The 26,195-nt window shown below is 29.0% G+C and overlaps 1 protein-coding gene and 4 non-coding genes across 5 annotated transcripts; 4 read left to right on the top strand and 1 right to left on the bottom strand.

Moving 5' to 3' along the window:
- Nucleotides 1–9,399: 9,399 nt before the first annotated feature.
- On the bottom strand, nucleotides 9,400–12,667 carry LOC101505225 (uncharacterized). The gene is made up of 2 exons (XM_004499988.4): nucleotides 12,364–12,667; nucleotides 9,400–10,004 (listed from the first exon to the last, which is right to left on the bottom strand). The coding sequence occupies exons 1-2, from the start codon at nucleotides 12,521–12,523 to the stop codon at nucleotides 9,721–9,723; spliced, it is 444 nt and encodes a 147-aa protein (XP_004500045.1). The 5' UTR covers nucleotides 12,524–12,667; the 3' UTR covers nucleotides 9,400–9,720.
- A 547-nt stretch (nucleotides 12,668–13,214) lies between these two features.
- Nucleotides 13,215–13,287, top strand: LOC113786816 (small nucleolar RNA R21). Its single transcript, XR_003473130.1, has one exon. It is a non-coding gene; the product is annotated as a small nucleolar RNA R21 (small nucleolar RNA).
- Nucleotides 13,288–13,785: 498 nt separating this feature from the next.
- Nucleotides 13,786–13,878, top strand: LOC113786810 (small nucleolar RNA Z266). Its single transcript, XR_003473124.1, has one exon. It is a non-coding gene; the product is annotated as a small nucleolar RNA Z266 (small nucleolar RNA).
- Nucleotides 13,879–13,932: 54 nt separating this feature from the next.
- LOC113786809 (small nucleolar RNA Z266) lies at nucleotides 13,933–14,029 on the top strand. Its single transcript, XR_003473123.1, has one exon. It is a non-coding gene; the product is annotated as a small nucleolar RNA Z266 (small nucleolar RNA).
- Nucleotides 14,030–14,163: 134 nt separating this feature from the next.
- Nucleotides 14,164–14,261, top strand: LOC113786808 (small nucleolar RNA Z266). Its single transcript, XR_003473122.1, has one exon. It is a non-coding gene; the product is annotated as a small nucleolar RNA Z266 (small nucleolar RNA).
- The last annotated feature ends 11,934 nt before the right edge of the window (nucleotides 14,262–26,195 follow it).

The raw sequence follows: 26,195 nt of genomic DNA, 5'->3' as shown, positions 1-26,195 counted from the left end.
CACTAACCAAGAATGTTTCTACATTTTCATAATCAAGATCAATCTTGAGTTAAATACTTTGAGTTTTAACGGAAATTTAAAAAAGGGGCATCTACAATTCAAACCCCCTTCGTTGTAATTGACATTGTTACTTCGTAATCTTCGTGTTTTCAATCGGTATGAGAGTAGTTTGGCTCAACTTGTGGAATGAGTTAACTAACATTTGGTCTTGGCTCACAACAAAATCAAAGGAATTTATATTTGATTTTACTCAATAATGGAGTAATCTCATAGCTTGTTTCAGTATGGGTGTCCACAATTTTTAAGATCAAATATGAGGCTTATTTGTATGGTTTTTATTGTGGTTTTTTTTTTTTACAAGAAAAATAAATTTCATTAAAAATACTAAAATGAGAATGTACAATCAAATTTATCATAGGTTAGGACATTTTTCATCCATATTTTGAGATCACCAAAAAAATCAGAAACACAATAATGATACACATAAATAATTAAGAAGTCAATGAGATATTATCAAACCAAAATCTTAATACTAATCACAAAACTAATTTCTTCTATATATAGTCGGTGGCTAAGAATAATGCAAAATTCACAATCTTTAATATCATTTATCTTCGAAAAAAAAATTTGTTGGTGTTCGCTAATATTGGCTATATGTGGCATCTGACATGACTAATTCATCCACGTGTTTGTAAGTCATATGTAATGTCGAGATAGTGTTGAATTTGGTGATAACTTTCATTAGTCCTTTACTCAAAATATGGGTACCGATCAAACACGTAATTCTCGAGTATTTTAACAAGCACATGAAATGATTTGAAACAAATTAAAAATCCGCAACAAGACAAAAAATTAAAATGTTGCACTATGACGACGAACAACCAACAAAATAACTTCGTGTTTGGATGATGAAATAATATAACAAAATGAGAAAAATATTTAAAAATATGTAAAAAAAACTACTTATTTAAATATAAATAGAAAAAATAAAGAGAAAAAAAGGAATTAAAATGACGATTTTAGATCCAACAAATTAAACTTAAACCATCCTCCCTTTAATAAAAAATAAAAAATAAAAAAAAGTGGGTAAAGAAAATGAAGGGACAGCTGCTAGGTTAGGGGAGAAAAGGGACCAAGGGTATTGGCTTTTAGTGTTTTTTATTTTTGATGGGTGGCTGGCTGGTACTAAAATTAAACTTAATACATGTAAATCATTAGTCAATAATTTGATCTTAAAAATAAATGTGTCCTAACACATTAAAATATTAACCTTATAAAAGAACATATAACTTGCAATAAATTAATATGACGTGCTAAAAAAAATAACGTTCATAAATATGATAGAGTTTGTCAGCCTCAATTCATGTTCCAGGCACCAAACAAATCTCCCTAAAATTTGAGTTCCTACTTTTTCTTCCCTCGCTCCACACTAATAGTAATAATATCATTTCCACTTCATGCTCTCATCCATCATCTCTTTTTTTATTTTTTTACTTCAAAGTATTTTTGGTTTAATAGAAGTATAGAAGGAATTTGTATAGAGAAGAAAATAGATATATGTTTGATTTAAAAGAGGAGAGAAATTATAATTTTTAAATAATTTATATATTAATTTATTTAATTATTTTATATTTTCTGTCTTTCAAATTATTTTTCTAAAAAAATAACGATTTCACTTCTTTCTTCTCTTCAAAAGTCAATCGAATATCTATTACTTAAAATATTTTATTTCTTCATCTCTTCTCCTCCTTCGTCTACCCCATCCAAAGATACTCTTACTCTTCCTTTTTATTTGTTCTTCTTTTTATACTTCTTTTTATTCTTCTACTTTCATTTTATGCTTTCTCATCATTAATTATGTTTTATCTTTTAGTTTCTTTGGAAATTTGGTGCTCCATAAGTTAAGTATATTTTTGTATATTTTATCTCTGAAATTATAGTTCATCTTTTCTAAATCTATCCAAGTAGCATTTTAAAATATATTTTATATGTTGGTTTCTTTTACTTATTCTCTTTTGAAGCGCAACGTGAATTTTATTGATATTTAGTTTTCCATGTGTTGACATGTATAAATACTTTTATTTATTTATTTATTTATTTCGACACATAGGCAATCTAGCTAGGAGTATTATTATTGGATATATTTTATAATAATATTAAGATTAATTAAACTAACAATAAATCGAAGTCATTTTTTTTTAATCTAAAACTATATTGTACTTTAATGTATGTCATTTAAGACATTGGATTGATAATAGTTTATTTTACAATGGAATCAATAATCTTAACAAATCCTCTGAAAAATGCTACCGTAGGTTAACGATTGTTGATTAATTCATAATTTTATATTGATGCTTTTGTACTTGAATTTTAGTTGTTTTTTGTGTGGCTAATAATAAAATTAAATTTAATGCATGTCAATAACTTATATAATCACGTTAATGCATGATTGAGAGGTGGGTTACAACATTTAATGCATTCGCCGATTACTTGGTCTTCAAAAATAAACGTACACTCTTACGCATAAAGTATTAACCAATTGTAAGAGAGGCATAGTATATTACCATAATAATGCAATTAGATTCAAATCATACTCAGCAAAAAAAAAAAAAAAAAAAAATCTATAATGGATACAATAAAAATCTATAATAATAGAGTAAAAATCCTTCTAATGAATATGGACACGAGGACGTGTAATTATCTGTAAAATTAAGCGGATATGAGTGCGAGTATGAGTATTATACATTCATCTTGCTATGCACCCACATTTATATAAATATATTATTTATTTATTATATTAGTATTTAGTTTAATTAATTGTTTTCTTTTATATTTTATATCTATTAATATCATTGGACTACTACAATATTTATAATCGAAAGATAAACGTTTACAAACTTTTTAAGAATTTTGATTGTCATAAATAGGTGAATAATTGTGATTTTATAACTAAGAGTTATGTCTTATTAATCATGAATTTATAATTATATTTGCAACTTCCTATCAATTATTTTTTACGGATCTCGAATAATATTGTTGTATGACTTGCAACTTCATAAAATATAATTATGGATATTTTAATGTGTATTATAACGAATGTTCATTTGAAATCTTTTGAGTTAGAAAATATTTTAGTTTATAATATTTTATGATTAAATGTAAGATATTTGAATGATTTTAAATTTAATCACAACAATGTCATTTATTTATCGATCTATTTTAGTTAAAACGTGGGTAATGTGTATGAGTATGAACACGTAGCTACCCAAAGAGTAATGGTACAAGTATTAAAATTGATACCGAAGAGGATATGGACATGAGTATGAGTATTTTTTTAAACTGCGAGTATAGGGACAACTACTATAATACCTTACCCAAACTCTACTCATTGTCATCTCTAATCACCAGTTTTAGTGTTTTGTCTACATAGGGATATGGGTGTACAAGACCAGGTTAGTCCCGCGAACCTGACTTGACCCATAAGCAATGGATTGAGTTTGATCCAGTCCAAAATAAAATAAGGACAAAAAAAAAAAGACAAGACAAAGATAAGGTAAAATAAGGATCGGGTTTGGGTTACCCTTCGAGTTACCCATCCCATCCCAAAATATGTTAAGGACAATTTTTTTATTTTATTTATTATTTTACTTTTATTGACTCAATTGCACTAACTTTACTTAGAGTTTAAAAAAAATTAAGGTTGAAATTTGTTTCTCTTTCCTACATCCTTTCTTCTCCATGCAAATAGTTTGATACTACTATTGATACAATGTTATGAGTTACTCCTTTCGAACGAATTAGCAAGTGGTAATCGTAGGTGACTTGTTAGGAGTTATTTTAAATTTTTTTCCTTAAAAGAATTTTAAGAATTACTAAATGACAATTCATCTTGGGACTAACCCGGTCTCGTCTTATTTTATCTCGTCTTTATTAAACCTGCAATTAATCGGTCTTTGTCAGGTTAAGATCTAAAAATTGGTTCGATCAAATATTGAAACTCGGTAAAGGACATATCAAACTTGACCTAATCCGTCATTTGTACACCCCTAGTCTACAATAACAATTGTATAGAAAGAAAAAAATTAGTTATTATATATTAGTCCTACTTTTTAATTTGTCGAATTTTTTTAAAATCATTTTAAATATATTTTGAGTAATTATTTATAAATCAATTTATAATTATTGTATTAGTTTTGTTTCATTTATTATTTTTGTAAGTTATTCTATTATTTTCATACTAATTTTTTTTAATGTTTTTGAAAAAATATTTTTAAATTATTTGCATATCTGTTTTTAATTTTTTAATATATTTTTTTATGATTTTAAGCAATTATTTTAAAGTCAATTTATAATTATATTGAATTGACTTTGTTTCTTTTATTATTTTCGCATTTATTACTATTTTCGTACTAATTTTTTAGAGATCATTTTTAAATTCAAAAGGTAGTATTACCCACGTATGTCAACTTTTAACCATCAAGCTAATGTGATTCTTATAATAAACGTGAACAAATCTGATATATATTAAATTAGTTTAATCTAATATATATTTTCCAATTTCTTTTACAGTTAAAAATATAATATTATATATATATATATATTAAAATTATATGACGAAAGTAAGAGTTAAATAAATTTTTAATTCCTATAAAATTATTGTATTTTATTTTTAGTTTTTATAAAAATAAATAAACTTTTTAATCCTTATAAATATTATTGTTTTCAATTTTAGTCCCTTAAGTAAGAAATAAAAATGAAAAATATGTAAGGATTAATAAGTGTGATACAACTTTACTCAGACAAAAGGTGAAATACAAAAACTTGTAGGGTCTAAAAACTTTTTTAAATATTTATTTATTTATATATGATATATTTATTATTATTACTTATTGAAATAAAATATTGCAATGCCGAAATTGTAATTTTAATGTCAAAGCATGTTTAATTAGTTAAGATTAATCTGTTGAATAATCAAAATTAGAATTATTAGGTCATAATTAGTCTAATAGAGTTAAATTGAACTGTTGAATTATCAAAATTATAATTTCAAAATTATGATTAGTCTAAATAATTAAGATTGAACCGTTAGATCATCGAAATTTAAATTTCTATGTTATAATCAATCTAATTAAATAAGATTTAATTGTTGGATCATTGAAATATAAACTTTAAGCATAATCATTATAATTATTGAAGATTGAACTGTCGGATTATCGAAATTTAAATCAATATGACTTAGAAATTCTAATTTCGATGATCCGATGGTTCAATCTTCACAAATTAGATTGACTATATTTTTTTAAAGGTTTCAATCTTAACTAAATAGACTGGTTATGACTTAAAAATTATATTTTTGATGATAAGACGACTCAATCTTAACTAATTAGATTGATTGTGACTTAAAAATGTAAATTTTGACAATCCAACAATTCAATTTTAACTAATCAGACTAATTATGGTTTAAAAATGTAAATTTTGACGATCAGATGGTTCAATCTTAACTAATTAGACTATCTATGACTTATAAATTTTAACTTTCACGATCCAATAGTTCAATCTTAATCAAACAATCTTAATCAAATAACTTAAATATGACTTAGAAATTTAAATTTCAACAATTAAACGATTCAATCTTAACTAATTAGACTAACCACAACTTAGAAATCCTAATTTTAATGATCCAATTATTAAACTTTAACTAATTAAACTAACTATGATTTAAAAGTTTTAATTTTGATGATCAAATGTTTCAATCTTCACTAATTAGACTAGCTATGACTTATAAATTACAATTTTCACTATCTAACCGTTCAATCTTAACTAATTAACCTAAATATAACTTAGAAATTCTAATTTCAATAATCCAACGATTTAATTTAACTTAATTAGACTACTTATGATTCAAAAATTATAATTTGATTATCAAACATTTCAATCTTAGCAAATTAGACTAAATATGACTTATAAGTTATAATTTCAATGATCCAACTTATCAATTTTTACTAATTAGACTAAATATATCAAATAATTATAATTTCGATAATTTAACGGATAAATCTTAACTAATTAGACAAATTATGACTTTGTAGTTATAATTTTGACAATCCAACGACTTAAACTTAACCAATTAAATAAAACCATGATTTTGTTTATTTTGATGATTTAACAGAAAAATCTTAACTAATTTAATAAATTATCATTCTTTGTTTTCTATAGGTTTTCTCTGTTAGAGTTAATCATATTTGAGGCGCCTCATAGTTCCATCCACGCGAGGTACTATTTTTCTTCCATTTTCATTTTATATATATTTTTGTATATCTTAATTTTCTTGTCTTTTAGTTTCATTTAAAATTTGGTGTTGCATAAGATAAATATATTTATATGTGAGTCTAATTTCTATACATCGACAATACAAAAAGTTTTATAGGGTCCATAAATTATGATCAAATATGTGGATGTTATATAAGTAGTTATAGCAAAAATCAGACATTATTAATGATCTAATAATTATGATTAATTAAAAGTGTAAAAAAATATTACAATAACGATGTATATAAAGTTGCTGCCACATATCTTATTTCTTGTAGTAAGTAGCATGAATCGATTACATAGTAGTTAATTCATAAACCTCTTAGAATTGTCGATTCACAAGATAGATGAGTCAATTTAGATAGATGAGCCTCTTAGTTCCCATGTGTGTCCATTTACAACGTTAAAATTCATTTAGAAGATATTTTTGATGCATTTAAAAGTGTCGAGACATGTTCCTATAATGCAATTAAAGTTATGCATAAAAAAAATTAGGTTTTTAAAGTACTCATTTTTTAATTCATGAGCATTTGTGGATGTTTAGAATGGATAATCAACAAATGTACACAAAAGAATCTAACTAAATAAACATAGTTTTGAGATCTATCAAAATACTATATCAATCAAAACTTGCAGATGTTTGTTTTTTGAAGCCAAGTGTGTCGTCCTAAGCATTTCCCATAACTCGTCGTTCATGAGTAAGAGGTTTTAAAATCCAAATCACAATAGGATATTGTTACAGGTTACGTGATTTTGTGAATTCCACGACGAAATCAATCATGTACTTAACGGAAAAGAAATCTATGAGATAAGAAGCACGAGAAGAAAGAGCGTATTGAGGTACCATTTGAGGATCATGAAGAGGAATTGTGGGTTTGATTTGTCTTTAGTTTCATATACGGACAAAATAGTTTCTTCCCTGATTTTAGGTTTAACAAATTCATGCTCTGAGTTGGATTATGTGAACTTCGATCTATTTAGGTATCACTTTTTTTTAATTAAATTTAACTTTTGCAAAAAGAATAAAGTTGAATGACCAAAATTTATATTTTTAAAATAGATAGTCAAAAGTTGTTGGATTGTAAAATTTTAAGGTCAAAAGTTACATTTAGTTTATTTGTCTATAAATAATTAATTTATATATATTTTGCTACAATTGTTTTAATAAACTTAGAATCAACAAGACTGTTTTAATAATGTTTGTGAGACTTAACTCAACTGAAAAATTAGAAAATTATTATACTGTACATATTCACTCATAATCGAACTTGCAAACTCACGGTTGTATGTGTGAGTTTTTAGTGGTACTTATCACTTTATCTACAAACCTAAAAATGTAATTGAAATGGCGATATCACAAAATTATTGTAATTGACATTTTCGTTTTTCAAATGTAAATGAAAAAAATGTCTCCAAAATCTTTTGTAATGACATCTCAATTTCTTTTCACATCTTTATTTATCAAATGTAATTGAAATGTTTGTAACACCGATGTAATTGAAATGGAGATCTCCAAAAACTATTGTAATTCACATCTCCGTCTTCAAAAATATACTTTTTTTTAAACTTTATTCTTTGTTTTAAATATTTATATACAAATGTTAGGAAATTACAATTTATTGTATAAATCTTACACGAGGTAAATATTTATAATTAATTCAATTAATTATAAAGGAATACATATTTAGTTATTAACGTGTTTCTTCAATATCTTCTGTATAAGAAGAGTGTGTGAAAAATTATTATATATTAATTATAATTTACTTTAGCAAAACATTTTACAATAGGGTAACAAATCCTCATGTTAGATTCTTGTTTTAGATTGGTCAACTCCTAAAAGAAGGTGTATGTTCATCCAACCTCCAATTTTTTTGACTTTTTATCGGATTCTCGCTTCTAGTGGTATAAAATACACTATTAGATTTTAGCTTATATTAGTGTATTTAGAGGCGAAGAAGCAAAAATAGTGACATGTAGTCGTTCACCCTAAAAGAATAACAAAATATTTTATGGCCTATCACATCCTTTGAGGACATGAATATTGTGTCCACAACAACTCTATACCCTTATATGTACCATCGTCGTTTTTATTCCAAGTACACACATTATATCCTTATACCTCTAACTCTATTCAATCTCACAATGAATTGAACGTCACAAAATTTGCATATACCGTCCCTACACTAGACAAAATTAGATTATGTCTCAAACATCTTCGACCATTTTTCTCGGTTCATTAGTCAAAGGAGAAACTTAAATAAAAAATAATGAGAAGAAGAGAGAGAAATGAAATGAATGTAGTCAACAATTCTCGCATAGTGAAGAGGTGGTCAATTCATTCAAGTGGGCGGTTTTGAACCAAACAAAAAAATTCAAAAAAATCAACAAACTTAATATTAAATTTGCAACATCAGAAACATGAAAGCAAAAAATTCATAAGCTTCAAACTATGCATATCAATAATCTGAGTGTCTATTTGATGAAATTCTAACTTTCAAAGAAAATAAAGAGAAACAAAAGGGAAAACATACAAAAAAAAAAAAAAAACATTAGGTTTATTTTATTTTTAGGTCTAATGCTCACTTTCATATAACAAAAGAAAAAACTCTTATTATAATATTTTTTATGAATATATCTATGTATTTTTTCCTACTAGAGACAATACTTTTGAAAAATCATCCAAAAAAAGATATAAAACGACTCTTTTAACAATGATTCAAACTGTATTTCAAAACATGTTGTAAGGAACCACCCCATCTCCTAAATCCAATATAATTTATGTTTGTTGGTAAAACTATTCAAATTTAGTATTTAATAGACATATCCATGCTAATAGCCAAAAATATTAGATAAAAATAGTAAAAAATATATATCAAATATAAATTATAATGTTTGTGTAGGAAACATTTTAGGTGTGTGAATTGTGTTAATCATGACTATTAATGGTTAATGGGTGGTCAAGATTAGATTAAGTAAAAAACTAAAATTTGCCATTCATTTGTATTTTTATATGGTCATAATTAACCACCTCATTTCTTATACTCTCCATGACAATGCCATTTAAATTATATTCTATCACTCAATATGAAATTGCCATATACAATTATTTAAATAACTTTCTTACACTACAATCAAGGTTGCCCAATACAGATCGAGAAAAATAGCAGTTTGTTAAAATTCTGCTATGTTATAGTGCTGCAATAACAACTATTTAACAACACTTTGTACTAAATAGTGTATTAGAACAACATCGAATTGTTCACATTCTGTTATGCTATAGAATTATAGCACCGCTATAGAAGCTATTTGACAATACTGAATAGTGACACATGCACATTCTAGTAATTTGTTTTCATTTGTAGTTCAACCAAGCACAAACACTAATAGATTCAGAACAAAAGCAGGTACATATCAGATGCAATAAGGTGGAACATTGACAGGTTTGTAAACAAAGGTTCTGACAGCATGTGAATACCCTGATGGATGAGTGTAACTGAATTTCACGCCCGAGCTACCACCACCAAGATGAGTGCAGTGCTCGTGGAAACTACTGATTGGTCGAGCAAGACACGCGTCCCAACGATCACTCTCGGGCATTGTCTCAGCTACTGTATATATCCCTTTGGCATCTGTAAATGCCTGATAATTTAGAACTTCATTGGACTTGGTGATGCAAAGAACAGCAACCTCAGCACCTGCATCAGAGCATTCAAGACCACTTTTTTTGTTTCAATAAGAAAAAAATAGTCTTACAATATGTTACAAACATGTTAAAATAAATCTAGGGAAACATAATTCTAGGTTAAACCAAAAATATTGAAACACACTTTTTTCCCCACTTGTTGAATTTGCTGTTGTGTGACAAGATATTACGGGTTCGAGTCTTGAAATCAATCTCCAGCAAATGTAAGGTAAGTTTGCCTACAATAGACCCATAATGGCAAAAAAAGGTCTGTATATAGCACCAAAACTTCATAGTAAAGGTGTGTATGAAGTCTAACACGTGTCAGAGTCAAATACTGACACAACACATGTGATTACATTGGATCACTTCTATTTTCGTAAATTATTATTAAAAATATCTACGTGTTAGTGTCAGTATCGTGTCTGATGTCTGTGTCAATGCTTCATCGGATAGGATTTAAACTAATTCCAGAGGATGACCATTTGACCACATTCACCTATCCTTTTTTCTATCAATGTTTAAATTCAAACAATTTCCTTACTCAAAGAATGAGATAATGTAATAGGAGCTATGACTCATCACCAAAAATGGTTAAATATGAAAATGGAGTTTACTTAGAAGCTAGACACAATAGGATAAGATAAAAGTATCATTTCTGATAGAGACAACAATAAATTGGATTGTCAACTAGTCATAAAACCAATATCAAATGTTACTAAAAAAACTGAGCACAGCCATGAAATATTGCATCAAAGGACATATTAATAAATCTATATTAGGATAAAAAACAAAACATGACAGGCCATAAATCATGAAACTGTTTGCTGAGTTTTTCTATCAATTGGGAAAAATGAAAGTAATCAGCCACTTGTGAGGTTAACTTCAAAATAACGAAGGTTAGCAAAAGTTTATGTAAATCGAACGAAAAGTGAATTTGAATGACACGGGAGCTGAAAGGAAAACAAGCTATGAAAGAAAGTGTTATCCTGATAAGTATAAAACCTTTTGGCAGAATGATTTTATGAATGCACAAAAAAAAAAAACTCGCACAGAATTTTTATTGATCATCATACTCTCTAGCAACACACAAGCCATCCTCGGACATCACTAGTGAAAACTAATTGCAGCATTCTTTAATCTGAGATTTATAACTAAACTGAAACATAATTCCTACATTATTATTGTGATTAACCTAGACAACACATAAAACAGTTTTGTTACATAAAAACAAAAGGGTAAGAAAGAAAAACATGACATCTTCACAGAAATTATAGATTACTTCTTGTCATTATTATTCAATACCAATAAACTTCAAAGAAATGGCAAATGCAAAGTGTGAATTTTGAAACATATCTTTTCAAAACCACAATACAATTATTCAAAATCAATACATAAGACTGAATCAAGAGCATAAATAATCCAGAAAGTAAATTAGACTAGGGGTTGAGGGGGAAGTATATCAATTCCACTCTCAACAGAAGTTAACAAAGTTATGAAATACAATCTCAACAAGATCTAAAATCTACAAATCCAATGGTCAAAACAATCAAAGCCATCTCATCCACCTTCTGTCAATTAGAGGAGAAAAACAAATAACTCAGCACATGTCTTCATCATTATCATCATTTTCATGGCTTATGGTAATATTTCTCATTAAAATAAACAAATATTTATGAAAACAAATTCCAAGTTCCATCACATGTGCCAGCAATTCTTACAGATTAAATGACTATAATAATCCAGTCCACAACCAATTGTTGAATGACAAACTTCTTCTACTGGTCAAACAACACCATAACACAACTCAATTCCCAGCCAACACTTCAAAAACCACACTTCATAATAAAGGGTCAAACAAATTTCAAAACATAACAATAAAGGGTGTGTCTGGTATCCAACACCAACACACACACACACACACACACACACACACACACACACACACACACACACACACACACACACACACACACACACACACACACACACACACACACACACACACACACACACACACACACACACACACACACACACACACACACACACACACACACACACACACACACACACACACACACACACACACACACACACACACACACACACACACACACACACACATACATTCAATCCCTTCCATTTACTCAAATTATTATCGGCATTTATATGTCATGTCAATATCAATATTGTGTCCGGTGTTTGGAGTCAGAATTTCATATGCTATGAACAATTTAGTGGAGAATTATAAATCTATATATATCAACACTTAAATTCAAAAGAACATTCATCACAAAAAAATCCCCATTTCATAAACTTTATCAAAATGATATATAATTCACAAAAATCCCAATTAAAGAGAGAGATACCTTCAAGAACATGATCTTCAGGTCCAAGAGAAGAATCCCCACAAACATCACAAACAACTCTTCCATGAATTTCACCAGTCCAAGCACTCACACCCAAACCAAATAACATCAAAGACAACAGAATCAAATCCATCGCCACCTTCTGCTTCTTTGCTTCCATGGTTAAAACTGAAAAAAAAAATAAAAATAAAAGCCAAAAAACCGAACTTTTCTCAGAACAAACTGATTTTGGGTTAATGGGTGTGTTTTTTACTCATTGGTATAAACAGTAATAGATTTTAATTATAAAAAAAAATTGATTTTTTTCCGCCGACACTAGCTGAGTCACTGAGTCCAACACCCGAGTCAAATCAAATATATCTATTCTATAGAGACTAAAGCGTCATTATGAAAAAACATTAGGGACAAATATGTAAATTCATCCTCCATTTTTTCCCTATAAATAATAGCCTAAACCCTCACACTATTATGACATATTTGCGCCGCTTTCAAGAGCAAAGAAATTTACGAAGTTGTTCTGCGTATGAATCTGTTTCATTAGAAGCTTATTTTCTTAGAATTTTTTTTTGGGTTGTATTTATTTTTCCTAAATTCTGTTTCTTTCATTCTTAAAGTTCAAATTTTCTTCCTTTGATGTTTTTTTCACTATAAACCCTTATAGTCAAACCCTAATTTCTCTTATATTTATCCGATCTGTTTCTTAAGAATCTTGGTTTCTTATTTTTATTTGTATTCAAAACGTATGGTTTTCTCCTGTTATTTTCAGGATTTTTTTTATTGTAACTGATGTTTTAAGTCTTTAGGATGTTTAATTTTATCTTATTTTTTGAAATTTTTCTTTTATGAATTTGTATCCCTATGATGATTTATAATCATTAAAGTAGTGGACTGAATTTCCTTGAAGAAAATGAAGTCAGAGGGATTCACTATATTTTTTTTAATAATTTGTATTTTCAATTTGTTTTTCATAGATATAACAATAACATGTGAAATAGTATATAATGTTATTGTTGTTGGTGTTCTTTATTATATGGTATTGTATCTGATTTATTTAAACAAGCACAGCCCTTAAGATCGCCTTTCAAATAAATGAAAGCGTTTTGAGTCATTGCTGTGCTAAATTAAATAACAATTAAGAGTTCATAGAAGGGTTTTCCTTCTATGTTCTCTTCTCCACCATTTGTTTCATATATTCATGAGGCATAGACCCTTTACCTTTGAATTTGTTGCTTTAATCATGTTAACTTCTTTTGCTGAATAACTTCTAGTAAGTTTTGAGCTTGAGATTTAGCTGATTCAAGTTCAGTTCATTTGGTGCTTTATTAATGCCTCAACTAACAAGTGGTAACATTTTTATCAAATTTTTATCAAATTAAATGTTTGCTTGTGCCATTTTGCTTGTTTTTTTAATTTAATGTTATTTGGAAGCAAGAATGATGATTCAATTAGATGTGTGAATGGAGAAATCCTTGCTGAACTCAATTTTTTTGAGGCAAACCTTCTGACTTGCTAGTTATGTTTAAAGATTATTGGATTTGTTATGTGTGAAATGCCATCATTGATTTGTCTTACTGTTAAGGATGATGATTCAATTAGATGTGTGAAAGGAGCAATCCTTACTGAACTCAACATATTTGAGGCATTTGATAAATCTGACTTGATTTTATCTGTCTAATCATTGTTTTATCTTACTTGTAGCATAAGATGAACATTTTGAAAATATTTATGTTTGCTGAATTCAATTTTGAGGCATACTACATGTCTTATTTGCAATGTGAAACTGTAACAGAAGTTGATTATGGAATGCAAGTATGATGATTCAATTAGATGTGTGAAAGGAGAAATCCTTTTTGAACTCAATTTATTTGAGGCATTTGATTTTGTCTGACTTGCTTACCAATCTTCACTGTTTTAAGAAATTTTTTCTATTTTAACTCTTTAATACCAAGAAAAATATACTAAATTTTTGTAAAAGTAGTAAACATAATGTACAGCTATAAACTAAACATAAAAACATTGTCAAAAACATTGATGTAGATGAAGTTCCTTCAACACACTCTTGTTATCATATTTATAGTGAAATTAATGATGTTTAGATGTATTAAAATATGGAATTTTAATAAATTTTTTTAATAAAAGGTTGAAACTTGTTTTGAATTGAACCTTTGAAGCACAATAAACATATGCGTATAAGATACTAATACATAGTCTTAATACCCTACTAATTGAATTATGATATTAAAAGATTAAACAATTGATTCACATTTTTGTAAAGACGCAACTCAAATACTGCTTTTTTGACATATTGAAATCATTCAAAAAAAACTATTACCAAAATGTGACAAGATTGCCAAATTATGTCCTAATAAACTAGTAAAATAACTATGTATTAGCGTGTTTGGTGCGGTGCGTCTTTCATTCTTGAAAAAAAATTAATTTTTTAATTAATTGACGATTGTTAAACATAAACTTGTGGAAAAAAAAGAGAATACAAACTTGTGCAAAAAAAAAAAGAGAATACAGTAAACTATAATTGGTGTATTAATATTTCTTCAAACTACTCTGTAAACGATATTCAAGAATAATGTTCTGAAAATTGGATTAAAAATTGAGATGGCGAAGTATCATAACAAAAGGGATAAGGAGCATACTACTACTCCCAACTGTAGTGATCAACCCCGTTGTCTGTATACAAGATCATTAATATGGCAATCACTAGAAGTTGAACTCCTTCGAAGCCATCTCAAGGAGAATTGAGTAACCAAAATCACAATTTTAATGTTTAGAATGGAGGGTCCAAATACAAGATAGACTTATATATTAAAATGTAAAAAATTCAAATTTTCTCCTTTCATTTAATTAAAGGTAAAAAAATTGCTCATAAATTGAATACCTCATCAAAATTTGAAGTAAATAAATTATTTTTAAAAAAAATTCGGTTCACAAATTAACACTATTAGAAATTGTTTGTATTTTCAAAGTTTTGAATTGTGTTTTGAAAATTTTAAGATACAATTTTCAGTAGTATAAAATCTGTATTTGAAATTTTGCTATTAATTTAAATTTTTAGTACATAATTTATTTTTAAATTTTGAATTTCTTAAAACTTTTTATTTGTAGGGATGTAAAAAACACCATTATGTATAGATTTAATTAAATTATTCACAACTAATTAAATTTTTGAATTATGAGAAGCTTCAATAGCTGTTATCATTATTTGCTCTTACATAAGGATGAGAATAGGCTAGTCTAATTGATAGAACCTAGTCTACGTCAAGTTCAGGTCATACTATATTTTTTTTCTAAACATATGAGATATAGGCTTCTAAAAAAGCTTATTTAGTTAAAAATGTTAGGCTAAAGCCACATAATAAGTCTAGGGCTATTAAGCCGACCTATTTTTTACTACATTAGTTATTATATTATATTAATTTTTTTTTGTTTGTTATGTATTCAACTTTTGTAATTTACGTACATTAACTTCATTTAGTTTTTGACATATTCTTCAAAATATAATGTCAAATATCAAAATAAAATTTAATTTTATTGCCATATTAACTCGTTAATCTATTTAAAGATATGATTGATTACTTATTCAAAAATGTTACAATGAAATAGACTTTTAAGTAGGCTAACATGAAGAAAGGAAGTAAGTAAATTAATTCTTGAATGTGATAGAGGTGGAAAATATAAGTTAAATAAAAATAACATTGTTTAACATGTTTCCTCTGGTACTGATTGTAGATATCCCCATTTTCATTTTTATTTTCTTCTTCTTCTTCCTCTCACTTAAAGTCACAATAAACCCACGGAAAAGGTATACATTCCCTAAGCCTCATACTTTCACATGTTCTTGGGTATAATTTTTGGCTTAGGGTTAGTGCTCTAAGGAATGAGAAGGGTACACATCTCTTGAGAGTTGTTTATTGAGACTCTTTGAGGTAAATATACAACTCTAATGCTAGTTGAATATCTAGAAAAATGTAGTTTTGGTTAAAAATCTTATTTTCTGCTTAGAGTAGATTTAAATGATTTTTATGGTTTCCTAGAGTTAGTTATACTTTAGAATATTTTTTTAAAGTCTTGAGATTTTTTTTACTCAGTAGTTTTGGTTAAAAATCTTATTTTGTGGTTAGAGTAGATTTAAATGATTTTTATGGTTTCCTAGAGTTAGTTATACTTTAGAATAATTTTTTTAAAGTCTTGAGAATTTTTTTTTTACTCAGATTTGTCAGCTGAGGTCATGCCTACTACTCTGAGAGTTGTTGGAAAACAAACTTAGACAATTCTCCATAGTTGTGAGTTGATGACAGTCATCGTCATATACTTTTATAATGTTATAATTATTATTTTACTTGTTTTTCTATATTAAAGTATTTATTTAAAAATTTGGGGAACACAACCTTTGAAATTTATCTCGATTTCGTCATTTATTTATTTTAATGGTATTTGCTATATAGTATGTTATTAGTTTGATTTACGTATGAGTTAAAAATATTTAAATATTGAATTGTTGTGCGATTGAATATGTTTTCCAGGAATTACGATGAAATGAGATAAAATTTTAAATATGTATTTTGAGAAATCGTTGTTATAATTATTAAATTGGTAACGGCGTTAGGTGCACCTAGTTACCTCGTTTTGATTAGAGAGAGTTACCCGTTAGATTGAGCCACCCTATGAGAAATATCATTCGTAGGAGGAGAGTGCTATCAACAAGATGTAAGCTCCCTAATTGATGCGTAACAAGAGGTTAAACAAGAGGTCAAGAAGAGGTTAGACAAGTTAAACATCAGACGAATGCTGCAACGAATGGTATTGAGGTTACTTTTATGGGTCTAGCGCAACTAAGGACCCACAACAGTTCATTGATAGTCTAGAGCGTCTTTGGAGAGCATTGGGTTTTTCTAAGGTAAGAGCAGTAGAATTGATATCGTTTCAGCTAGTATGTGTGGCACGTGATTGGTTTGATATAGTGTCACGTGGTAGACAAGTGGGGTCACCTCTATTAGCATGGAGAGAGTTCTCTCAGTTGTTCATGGTTCGTTTTTTCCAGAGAGTGTTAGAGATGGATTAGCTCATGAGTTTGAGCAATTAGAGCAAACAGAGGGTATGTTAGTTTAAGAGTATATTGCTCGTTTTACACAGCTATCTAGACACGCTCCTTATCCTATCATTGAGAAGATGCGTGTTAAGAGGTTCATCAGAGGATTGAAGGATTACTTATTTAGATATGTGGTTGGGTTGAATTGTTCTACTTTTGCTGAGGTTTTGAGTTTGGCTCTTCAGATTGAGCAACGACATAAGGAATAAGGAGGCAATAGACAAGATTCACAGAAGAAACAAATGGTTGAATGATCTTACAATAACTATTCGAATTGAGGTGGTGGATATATGTTTGGTTATTAGGGGCAACAAAGAATCATGTCTCAAAGAGGTGGTCATAGCGGGCAGTCTTCTAGGAAAGTGCAGAGTCATAGATCAGATTATGGAGCAGCATCACAATCCATTTTCCCTCAGAGACATTCTGGTGTTTCAACTACACGATGTTCTATTTGTGGTAGGTTTCACTTTGGAAATTGTTCCAGAGATGGTAATGGTAAGGTGTGCTATCAATGTGGTCAAGTAGGTCACATCAGGAGGGATTGTCCTATAGACACGACACATTCATCCTCTAGTTATGCATCAACACAAACAACTTTGGCATCATTTCAAGCTCATTCTGCATTTGTGCGACAAAGTAGAAATTCTTATGTCAGAGGTTCAGGAACATCTCAGCAGGGAGGTAGAGGATTTGGTGGTAGAGGTCAAATACCAGCAGGAAGAGGTTAGGCTCGAGTGTTTACTTTGACTCGTCAGGATGCTCAGACATCCAATGCATTAATTACAGATATATTTTCTATTTGTTATAGAGAGGCTCATGTTTTGTTTGATCCTTGAGCTACACATTCTTTTCTATCCTCGTGGTTTGCTACTCGACTTGGTAAATGTTCATCTTCTTTAGAAAGGCTTTAGTTGTAGCTACACTTGTTGGAGGAAATTTGCTTGCTAAGTCGGTATATCGTTCTTGTGATATAACTATTGATGGCAAGATGTTGCCGGTAGATCTAGTAGTTATTGACTTGATAGAGTTGATGGATTTTGGGTATGGATTGGTTGGCTTTTTATCATGCCACTTTGGATTGTCATAACAAAGTGGTAGAATTTGAGATACCGGGGCAATCAGTTTTCTCGTTTCAAGGAGAGCATTGTTGGGTACCACATAACCAAATCTCAGCCTTGAGAGCTAACAAGTTAATGAGAAGAGGTTGTCAAGCGTACTTAGCCTTGGTAAGGGATACACAAGTGGCTGAGGAGAAGTTGGAAAAAAAACTTCAATAGCATGTGAATTTCCAGATGTTTTCCCTGAAGAACTTCTTGGGTTGCCACCTGATAGGGAGATTGAGTTCTCTATAGACTTGGTTCCTAACAATCATCCTATATCTATACCTCCTTATCGTATGTCCCCAGCAGAACTTAAGGAGTTAAGGGAGCAACTTCAAGATCTTCTTGACAAGGGTTTTATTCGTCCAAGTTCTTCTCCCTGGGGAGCATTAGTCTTATTTGTGAAGAAGAAAGATGGATTCATGCGGTTATGTGTATACTATAGACAATTGAATAAAGTAATTGTAAAGAATAAATACATGTTACCCCGCATTGATGAGTTGTGGTCGGGGTATCACCAGTTAAAGATTAAAAAGGATGACATAACGAAGACAACTTTCCGTACGCGTTATGGACTTTATGAATTCTTGTTTATGTCTTTTGGGCTTACTAATGCCCCATCAACTTTTATGGAATTGATGAATCGCGTTTTAAAACCATTCTTGGATCAATTCGTGATTGTATTTATTAATGATATCCCTGTTTATTTCAAGAGTAAAGAAGAACACGAGCGACATTTAAGGTTAGTTTTGCAAACCTTAAGAGACAAACAAGTATATGCCAAATTCTCAAAATGTCAATTTTGGCTAGATAGTGTGGCATTTTTAGGTCATGTTGTGTCTAAGAATGGAATAAATGTTGATCCAAGTAAGGTGGAAGCAGTGCAGAATATGCCCAGACCTACCACAATAAAGGAGATTCAGAGTTTTCTTGGTTTAGCCGGTTATTATCGATTTTTTTTGAATGATTTCTCAAAGATTGCATCTTCGTTAACTAGGTTGACCCAGAAGAAAGTGGAGTTCCGATGGACTGATGCATGTGAGGAAAGCTTTCAAAAATTGAAGGAATACTTGACGTCGGCACCTTTTTTGGCATTACCGATAGATGGGGAAGGTTGTGCAGTTTATTATGATGCTTCTAGAGTTGGTCACAGTTGAGTACTTATGCAACAAGGTAAAGGTATTGCCTATACATCTAGACAACTCAAGAGGCACGAGGTAAACTATCCAACACATGGTTTAGAAATGGTTGCAGTAATTTTCACTCTTAAGATTTGGAGACACTATCTATATGGTGAAATTTGCGAGATTTATATCGATCATAAAAGTCTTAAGCATATATTTCAACAACAAGATTTAAATTTAAGACAAAGAAGGTGGATGGAACTCTTGAAAGATTATGATTGCACAATCTGATACCACCCAGGGAAGGCAAATGTTGTTGCAGATGCTTTGAGTAGGAAATCCATAGGTAGTCTCGCTCATATAGCAGAAGTGTAAAAAGGCCAATTATTAAAGAGTTTCAAGAAAATGTTGAAAGTGGAATTCAATTTGAACTTGATCATTCGAGGTTATTTTTAGACCATGTATAAATTCGTCCAACCATAGTTGACGATAGCAAGGAAGCTCAAAGTCAAGATCCATACTTGGTGAATATGGTAAATAATGTTCAAATTGGTAAAATTTCAGACTTTTCAGTTGATTCTGATGGTGTGCTGAGGTTGAAGTCTCGATTGTGTGTTCTAAATGTTGGTGGCTTAAGGAGGAAAATTTTAGAGGAGACTCATCACTCTTCTTATACAATTCACCCATATTTTAATAAGATGTATCAAGACTTGAGAGACTTGTATTGGTGGAAAGGAATGAAGAGAGACGTAGTAGATTTTGTCTCCAAGTGCTTAGTGTGTCAACAAGTAAAGGCTGAGCACCAAAAACCAGCGGGGTTACTTCAACCTGTTGAAATACCTGAATGGAAGTGGGAAGGCATCACTATGGATTTTGTCACAGGATTACCACGAACCCAAAAGAGTTATGACTCAGTGTGGGTGATTATAGATCGGTTGACCAAATCTGCACACTTTTTGCCTGACTACGTATACCGTATCTCAATAAGCTAAACTTTATTTAGATAAAATTGTCTCTTTGCATGGTGTCTCGATGTCTATTATTTCTGACCTATGGGCTCAATTTCCTGCTCAATTTTGGAAGTTGTTCCAAACTTCATTAGAAACTCGTTTGAAGCTTAGCAAACCTTTTCATCCTCAAACAGATGGAATTTCCATACAATAATAGTTATCAATCTAATATTCATATGGCTCCGTTTGAGGCTTTGAACAGAAGACAGTGCAGGTCTTCGATAGGATGGTTTGAAGTTGGAGAAGCTAAACTAGTCAGTCCAGAGTGGATTCAAGATGCCATTGAAAATGTTAAATTGATTCGGGATCGTTTAGTGACAACTCAGAGTAGACAAAAATCTTATTTCGATAAGAGATATCGTCCCTTAGAGTTTTCAGTGAGAGAACATGTATTCCTACGAGTTTCACTAATGAAAGGAGTTTTGCGGTTTGGTAAAAAGAGGAAACTAAGTACAAGGTTCATTGGACCATTTGAACTTTTAGAGAGAGTCGGACCGGTAGCGTGTCGCTTGGCACTTCCACCGGATCTCTCGGGTGTTCATTCGGTCTTTCATATTTTGATGTTTCGGAAGTATCTTCATGACCATTCTAATGTGATTAATCATGATGACATGCAGTTAGATGAGAGTCTATTATACGTTGAGCATCCGGTAGCTATATTTGATTGCCAAGTGAGACGTTTATGCTCAAAATATATCATTTTGGTAAAAGTTCTTTGGCGTGGTCCATCCGGTGAAGAAACTGTATGGGAACCCGAATAAGTCATCTTTACAAAGTACCTACACTTATGTTGAAACTCAAGGTCAGTGGTATTTAATAAATAAATAAAATTTAAATAAATTCGAAGACAAATTTTTATAAGGAGAGGAGATTGACATGCCCCGTGTCAATATACATATAATATAATATAATATAATATAATATAATATAATATAATATAATATAATATAATATAATATAATATAATATAATATAATATAATATAATATAATATAATATAATATAGGCTAAATATCACATGTGTAATATAATATAATATAATATAATATAATATAATATAATATAATATAATATAATATAATATAATATAATATAATATAATATAATATAATATAATATAATATAATATAATATAATATAATATAATATAATATAATATAATATAATATAATATAATATAATATAATATAATATAATATAATATAATATAATATAATATAATATAATATAATATAATATAATATAATATAATATAATATAATATAATATAATATAATATAATATAATATAATATAATATAATATAATATAATATAATATAATATAATATAATATAATATAATATAATATAATATAATATAATATAATATAATATAATATAATATAATATAATATAATATAATATAATATAATATAATATAATATAATATAATATAATATAATATAATATAATATAATATAATTAATAATAATAATAATAATAATAATAATAATAATAATAATAAATAGATAAAACAAACCAACCCCACCCTATCACTCTCATTCCCTCTCACTTCCTCATATTTTTACAAGTTCTTGGGTATAATTTTTGACTTAGGGTTTATGCTCTAAGAAAGGAGAAAGGTACCCATCTCTTGAGAGTTGTTTATTGAGACTCTTTGAGGTAAATACACAACTCTAATGCTAGTATGAATATCTAAAAAAATATAGTTTTGGTTAAAAATCTTATTTTGTGCTTAGAGTATATTTAAATGATTTTTATGGTTTCTCAGAGTTAGTTAAACTTTAGAATAATTTTTTTAAAGTCTTAAAAATATTTTTTTTACTCAGATTTGTCAGCTGAGGTCCTGCCTGCTACTCTGAGAGTTGTTAGAGAACAAACTTAGGAGATTCTCCATAGTAGTGAGTTGACGACGGTCATCGTAATATATTTTTATAATGTTATAATTATTATTTTACTTGTTTTTTATATTAAAGTATTTATTTAAAAATTTGGGGAACATAATCTTCGAAATTTATCTCGATTTTGTTATTTATTTATTCTAATGGTCTTTGTTATATAATTTATCTCGAGTTAAAAAGTATTTAAATATTTAATTGTTATGCGATTGAATATGTTTTCCATGAATTAGATGAAAAATATATGATTTTAAATACGTGTTTTGAGAAATCGTTGTTATAATTATTAAATCGTTAACGACGTTAGGTGCACCTAGTTACCTCGTTTTGATTAGGGACAGTTACCCGTTAGATGGAGTCGTCCATATGAGAAATGTCATCCGTAGGAGGTGAGAGCTATCAACGAGATGTAAGCTCCCTAATTTATGTGTGATGATGTGTTGCAGGATTGAGAGGAGAGAGCTATCCGTTAGATGGAGTCATCCCTAAGGAAAAGGCTATCAATGATATGAAGTCGCCTCTTGGTTCTCAAGAATTTGTATTTTTACTTGTTTGACTTTTATGATGATTGTAAGGTTATTCATTTTGATTTCGCTTCGCTATTATTGAATTTCTAATATTTCTATCTGAACAACTAAATTATAAGTTTAATGATTTTATTATGTGTATATCATAATTGCCAGAAGATTGTCAAACAGTTATTTGTGCCTTTTTGTGTTTCCCTTCTAGTTTATGATAATTGTTGTCTCCTCACTAAGTCTTTGTGATTTACCACTTGATGTTTATTATTATTATTATTATTTTTTCAGATTGGTAGATAGCTGAGTAGCAAGCTGTTAGTAGATTCAAGTTTGGATGATATTTGTTTTGGTAGGCCTCTTTGATCGATGACCTTTTTTTTTTTTTTTTTTTGGTAAAGTCTATTGAGTTCTGATGTAATTTGTAACTATTTTGAGTCTAGAAAGTCTTTTTGGGAGATGTATTGAATATTTAGATTTTACTCTTTAGAATTATGACTGAATTGAAAGTTAAACATGAATTTTATAAATTTGGGAACGTTGAAGTTACAAAGGGTACTCTGTCGAAATTTCGAGAAAAATTATATATTGTTTTGAAATGATTATTGAGAACTAATTAGTCGTTTAATTGTTAAGTTAGTTGATAGGCTTGCCAGACAAGGAGTATAGCTTGTGCGCCGGTCACGACGTTTAGTTTTCAGGCTGTGACATCAATGACAACAGCAATGGCCAAATCTTCATTCACATTAGCAGGAGGTGTGAAAAAATTTCCATAACATGGTGTGCCCAAAATACCCTTAACATTTTCAAGAGTAATAGTCATTTCACCAAATGACACGTGAAATGAGCTAGTCTCTACGTGTTATCTCTTAACAAAAGCAGATATAAGATTATTGTCGATCATGTGCAAACTACATTGTTGCAGACGACGTAATCTAGATGTAGTAATCTATTGATCTATCTGAGTAGGAAATACATATTTGATATCAATGAATTTATCTTATTTTTTGCCATTTGAAACCACTTTCAAGCCACATCTATCATGTTTAATTAAAATAACACAATAAATTAACAATTAGTTCGTTTTCTATATATATATATACTAAGCAATTTCACTATTAAAAATAATTATTTGAAAAATTGTTTTTTTTCTTCTTCAATTTCTCTTCTCTTTCTCAATTAGTATATTTTATCATTTGACCTTTTTCAGTAAATTAAATGAAACTGTTCATAACACCAGTGAATCAGTAAATCAAATATTTCAAACAACTTGAGTTCATAAAATCGATCTTGTAATAAACTATACTATAAATATATTAAATTATACATACTATGATATACTATACTATGTAATAAAATAAATTATTTACTAACATGTTCATTTCACACTCTAACTGCAATGTGGTGCTCATAGTCCTTAAGCACATAAAGAGTGAAATGACCTTCAGAAAATAGAGGTTGTTCAGGCTGCTGATGTTGATGCATGTTATTATAGTGCTGCTCATGCTCCTTCTGATCAGGTTGTATATTATCCTTATTCATCGGATCATGTTGCGTCTCTTACTCAAACTCGAGCTGAATTTAATAATCATCTTCTTGTTACATCTCTTCGATCTTCTTTCTTCTTTTTTCAACAGTGGCTCTCCTATTAGATTGTGTAGGAGGTCGAAGTTGAGAATGTTCTATAGTATTTTTCGCTTCTTCGATTTTACTATTCAGAATTTATTTTAAATTTTACTATTCACTTAAGGATATTTTAGTAAGTTAAGGGATAAAAATTATAAATGGAAGTATAAATCCAATTGTGGGGAGTACAAAACCAAGAGAGGTAAGCAAACACCTCAAACATCATAAAAGAGCAAAAAAACTAAGTCTAGCATGTATTACATTAGATGAGTTTTTTCAACAAACATCATAAAAGAGCAACAACAAAAAACTAAGTCTAGCATGTATTACATCAAATGAGCTTTTTCAAAGGATGAGGAATGACCTAAATTGCTAAAACATCGACAAATTTGTTAACTTCACGATATATGTGAATAATAGAAAACTACCAATCGAGTAATCGGAGGGATACTAGAGTGTCTTGCAAAATAGTTTAAAAGATATGCGTTTTTTTGTAGTACCATATAGAATCATATTAACAACTTTAGAGTTCAACGATCAACTTCAACACAAGTAAGGTTAAGAGAATAGAAAATTGAATTTTGTACCCCCACAATTTGACTTGTATGCCCCATTTATAATTTTTATTGTTAAACTTACAAAAATACCTTTAAGTGAATAGTAAAAGTTAAAATAATTCAAATATCTTCATCATACCACCTCATTCCCAAATTTTTAAAAACTATTTATTTATTTTTTCTGAATTTTTCTAACTGGAAATTTCATAACTGAAATTTTCGATAATTATATTAAAATACTAGAAATTTCATAATGAAATTTCTGAGAGTTATTTTCAAATGAAAATTGGAAATATCTGATAGTTGTTTTCAACCGAAAATTTCATTTTTGCAATTTCCGGTTGAAATATTATTACCAGAAGTTTTAATTCCACAGTTGAAAATAACTTCTGGAAATTTCATTCTTGAAATTTTTGGGTGGGTTAGTTTTTTTCTTTCATTATATTCAGCTTGAGTTTGAGCAAGAGGAGCAACAAGATCATGCGTTTGAGGATCATACATAGCATGACCAAGAGGAGAATGAGCAAGAGGAGCAACAAGATTACATGAATCAACATATGTTGAATTGTGTTTATAGTGTTTCTTTAAAATGGTTCAAATGACTTAAAACTGTAGTGATAAAACTGAAATGATAAATAAATTACTCAACTATTTTATTCGGGTTTACTACTAACTTAGTAGCTACGTCTAATCCCCTCTTCGAAAGATTTAATCCACATTTAGAACTTACACTTGAACATTTGGTTAGTCACAATGATTGTGTTCAATCTTCTCAACTTCAACTTTATACCATCAAGTTGTTGAGTACCGAACTTAGTTTAAAAGTTTTAACAAGTCTTCTCAACTTTCAGCTTTGCATCGTCAAGCCGTTGATGAACACAATCAATCACTATCA

The sequence above is a fragment of the Cicer arietinum genome, chromosome 5 (assembly GCF_000331145.2).
Source record: "Cicer arietinum cultivar CDC Frontier isolate Library 1 chromosome 5, Cicar.CDCFrontier_v2.0, whole genome shotgun sequence".
Taxonomy (NCBI): Eukaryota; Viridiplantae; Streptophyta; class Magnoliopsida; order Fabales; family Fabaceae; genus Cicer; species Cicer arietinum.
The sequence above is the reverse complement of the archived record's forward strand: the minus strand, read 5'-3'. Positions and strand labels throughout refer to the sequence as shown.

Coding starts and splice junctions, on each gene's coding strand:
- LOC101505225 (XM_004499988.4), bottom strand. CDS start 12,523: ATGGAAGCAAAGAAGCAGAAGGTGGCGATGGATTTGATTCTGTTGTCT. Junction 10,005..12,363: donor TGAAGATCATGTTCTTGAAG/GTATCTCTCTCT, acceptor GCTCTGATGCAG/GTGCTGAGGTTGCTGTTCTT.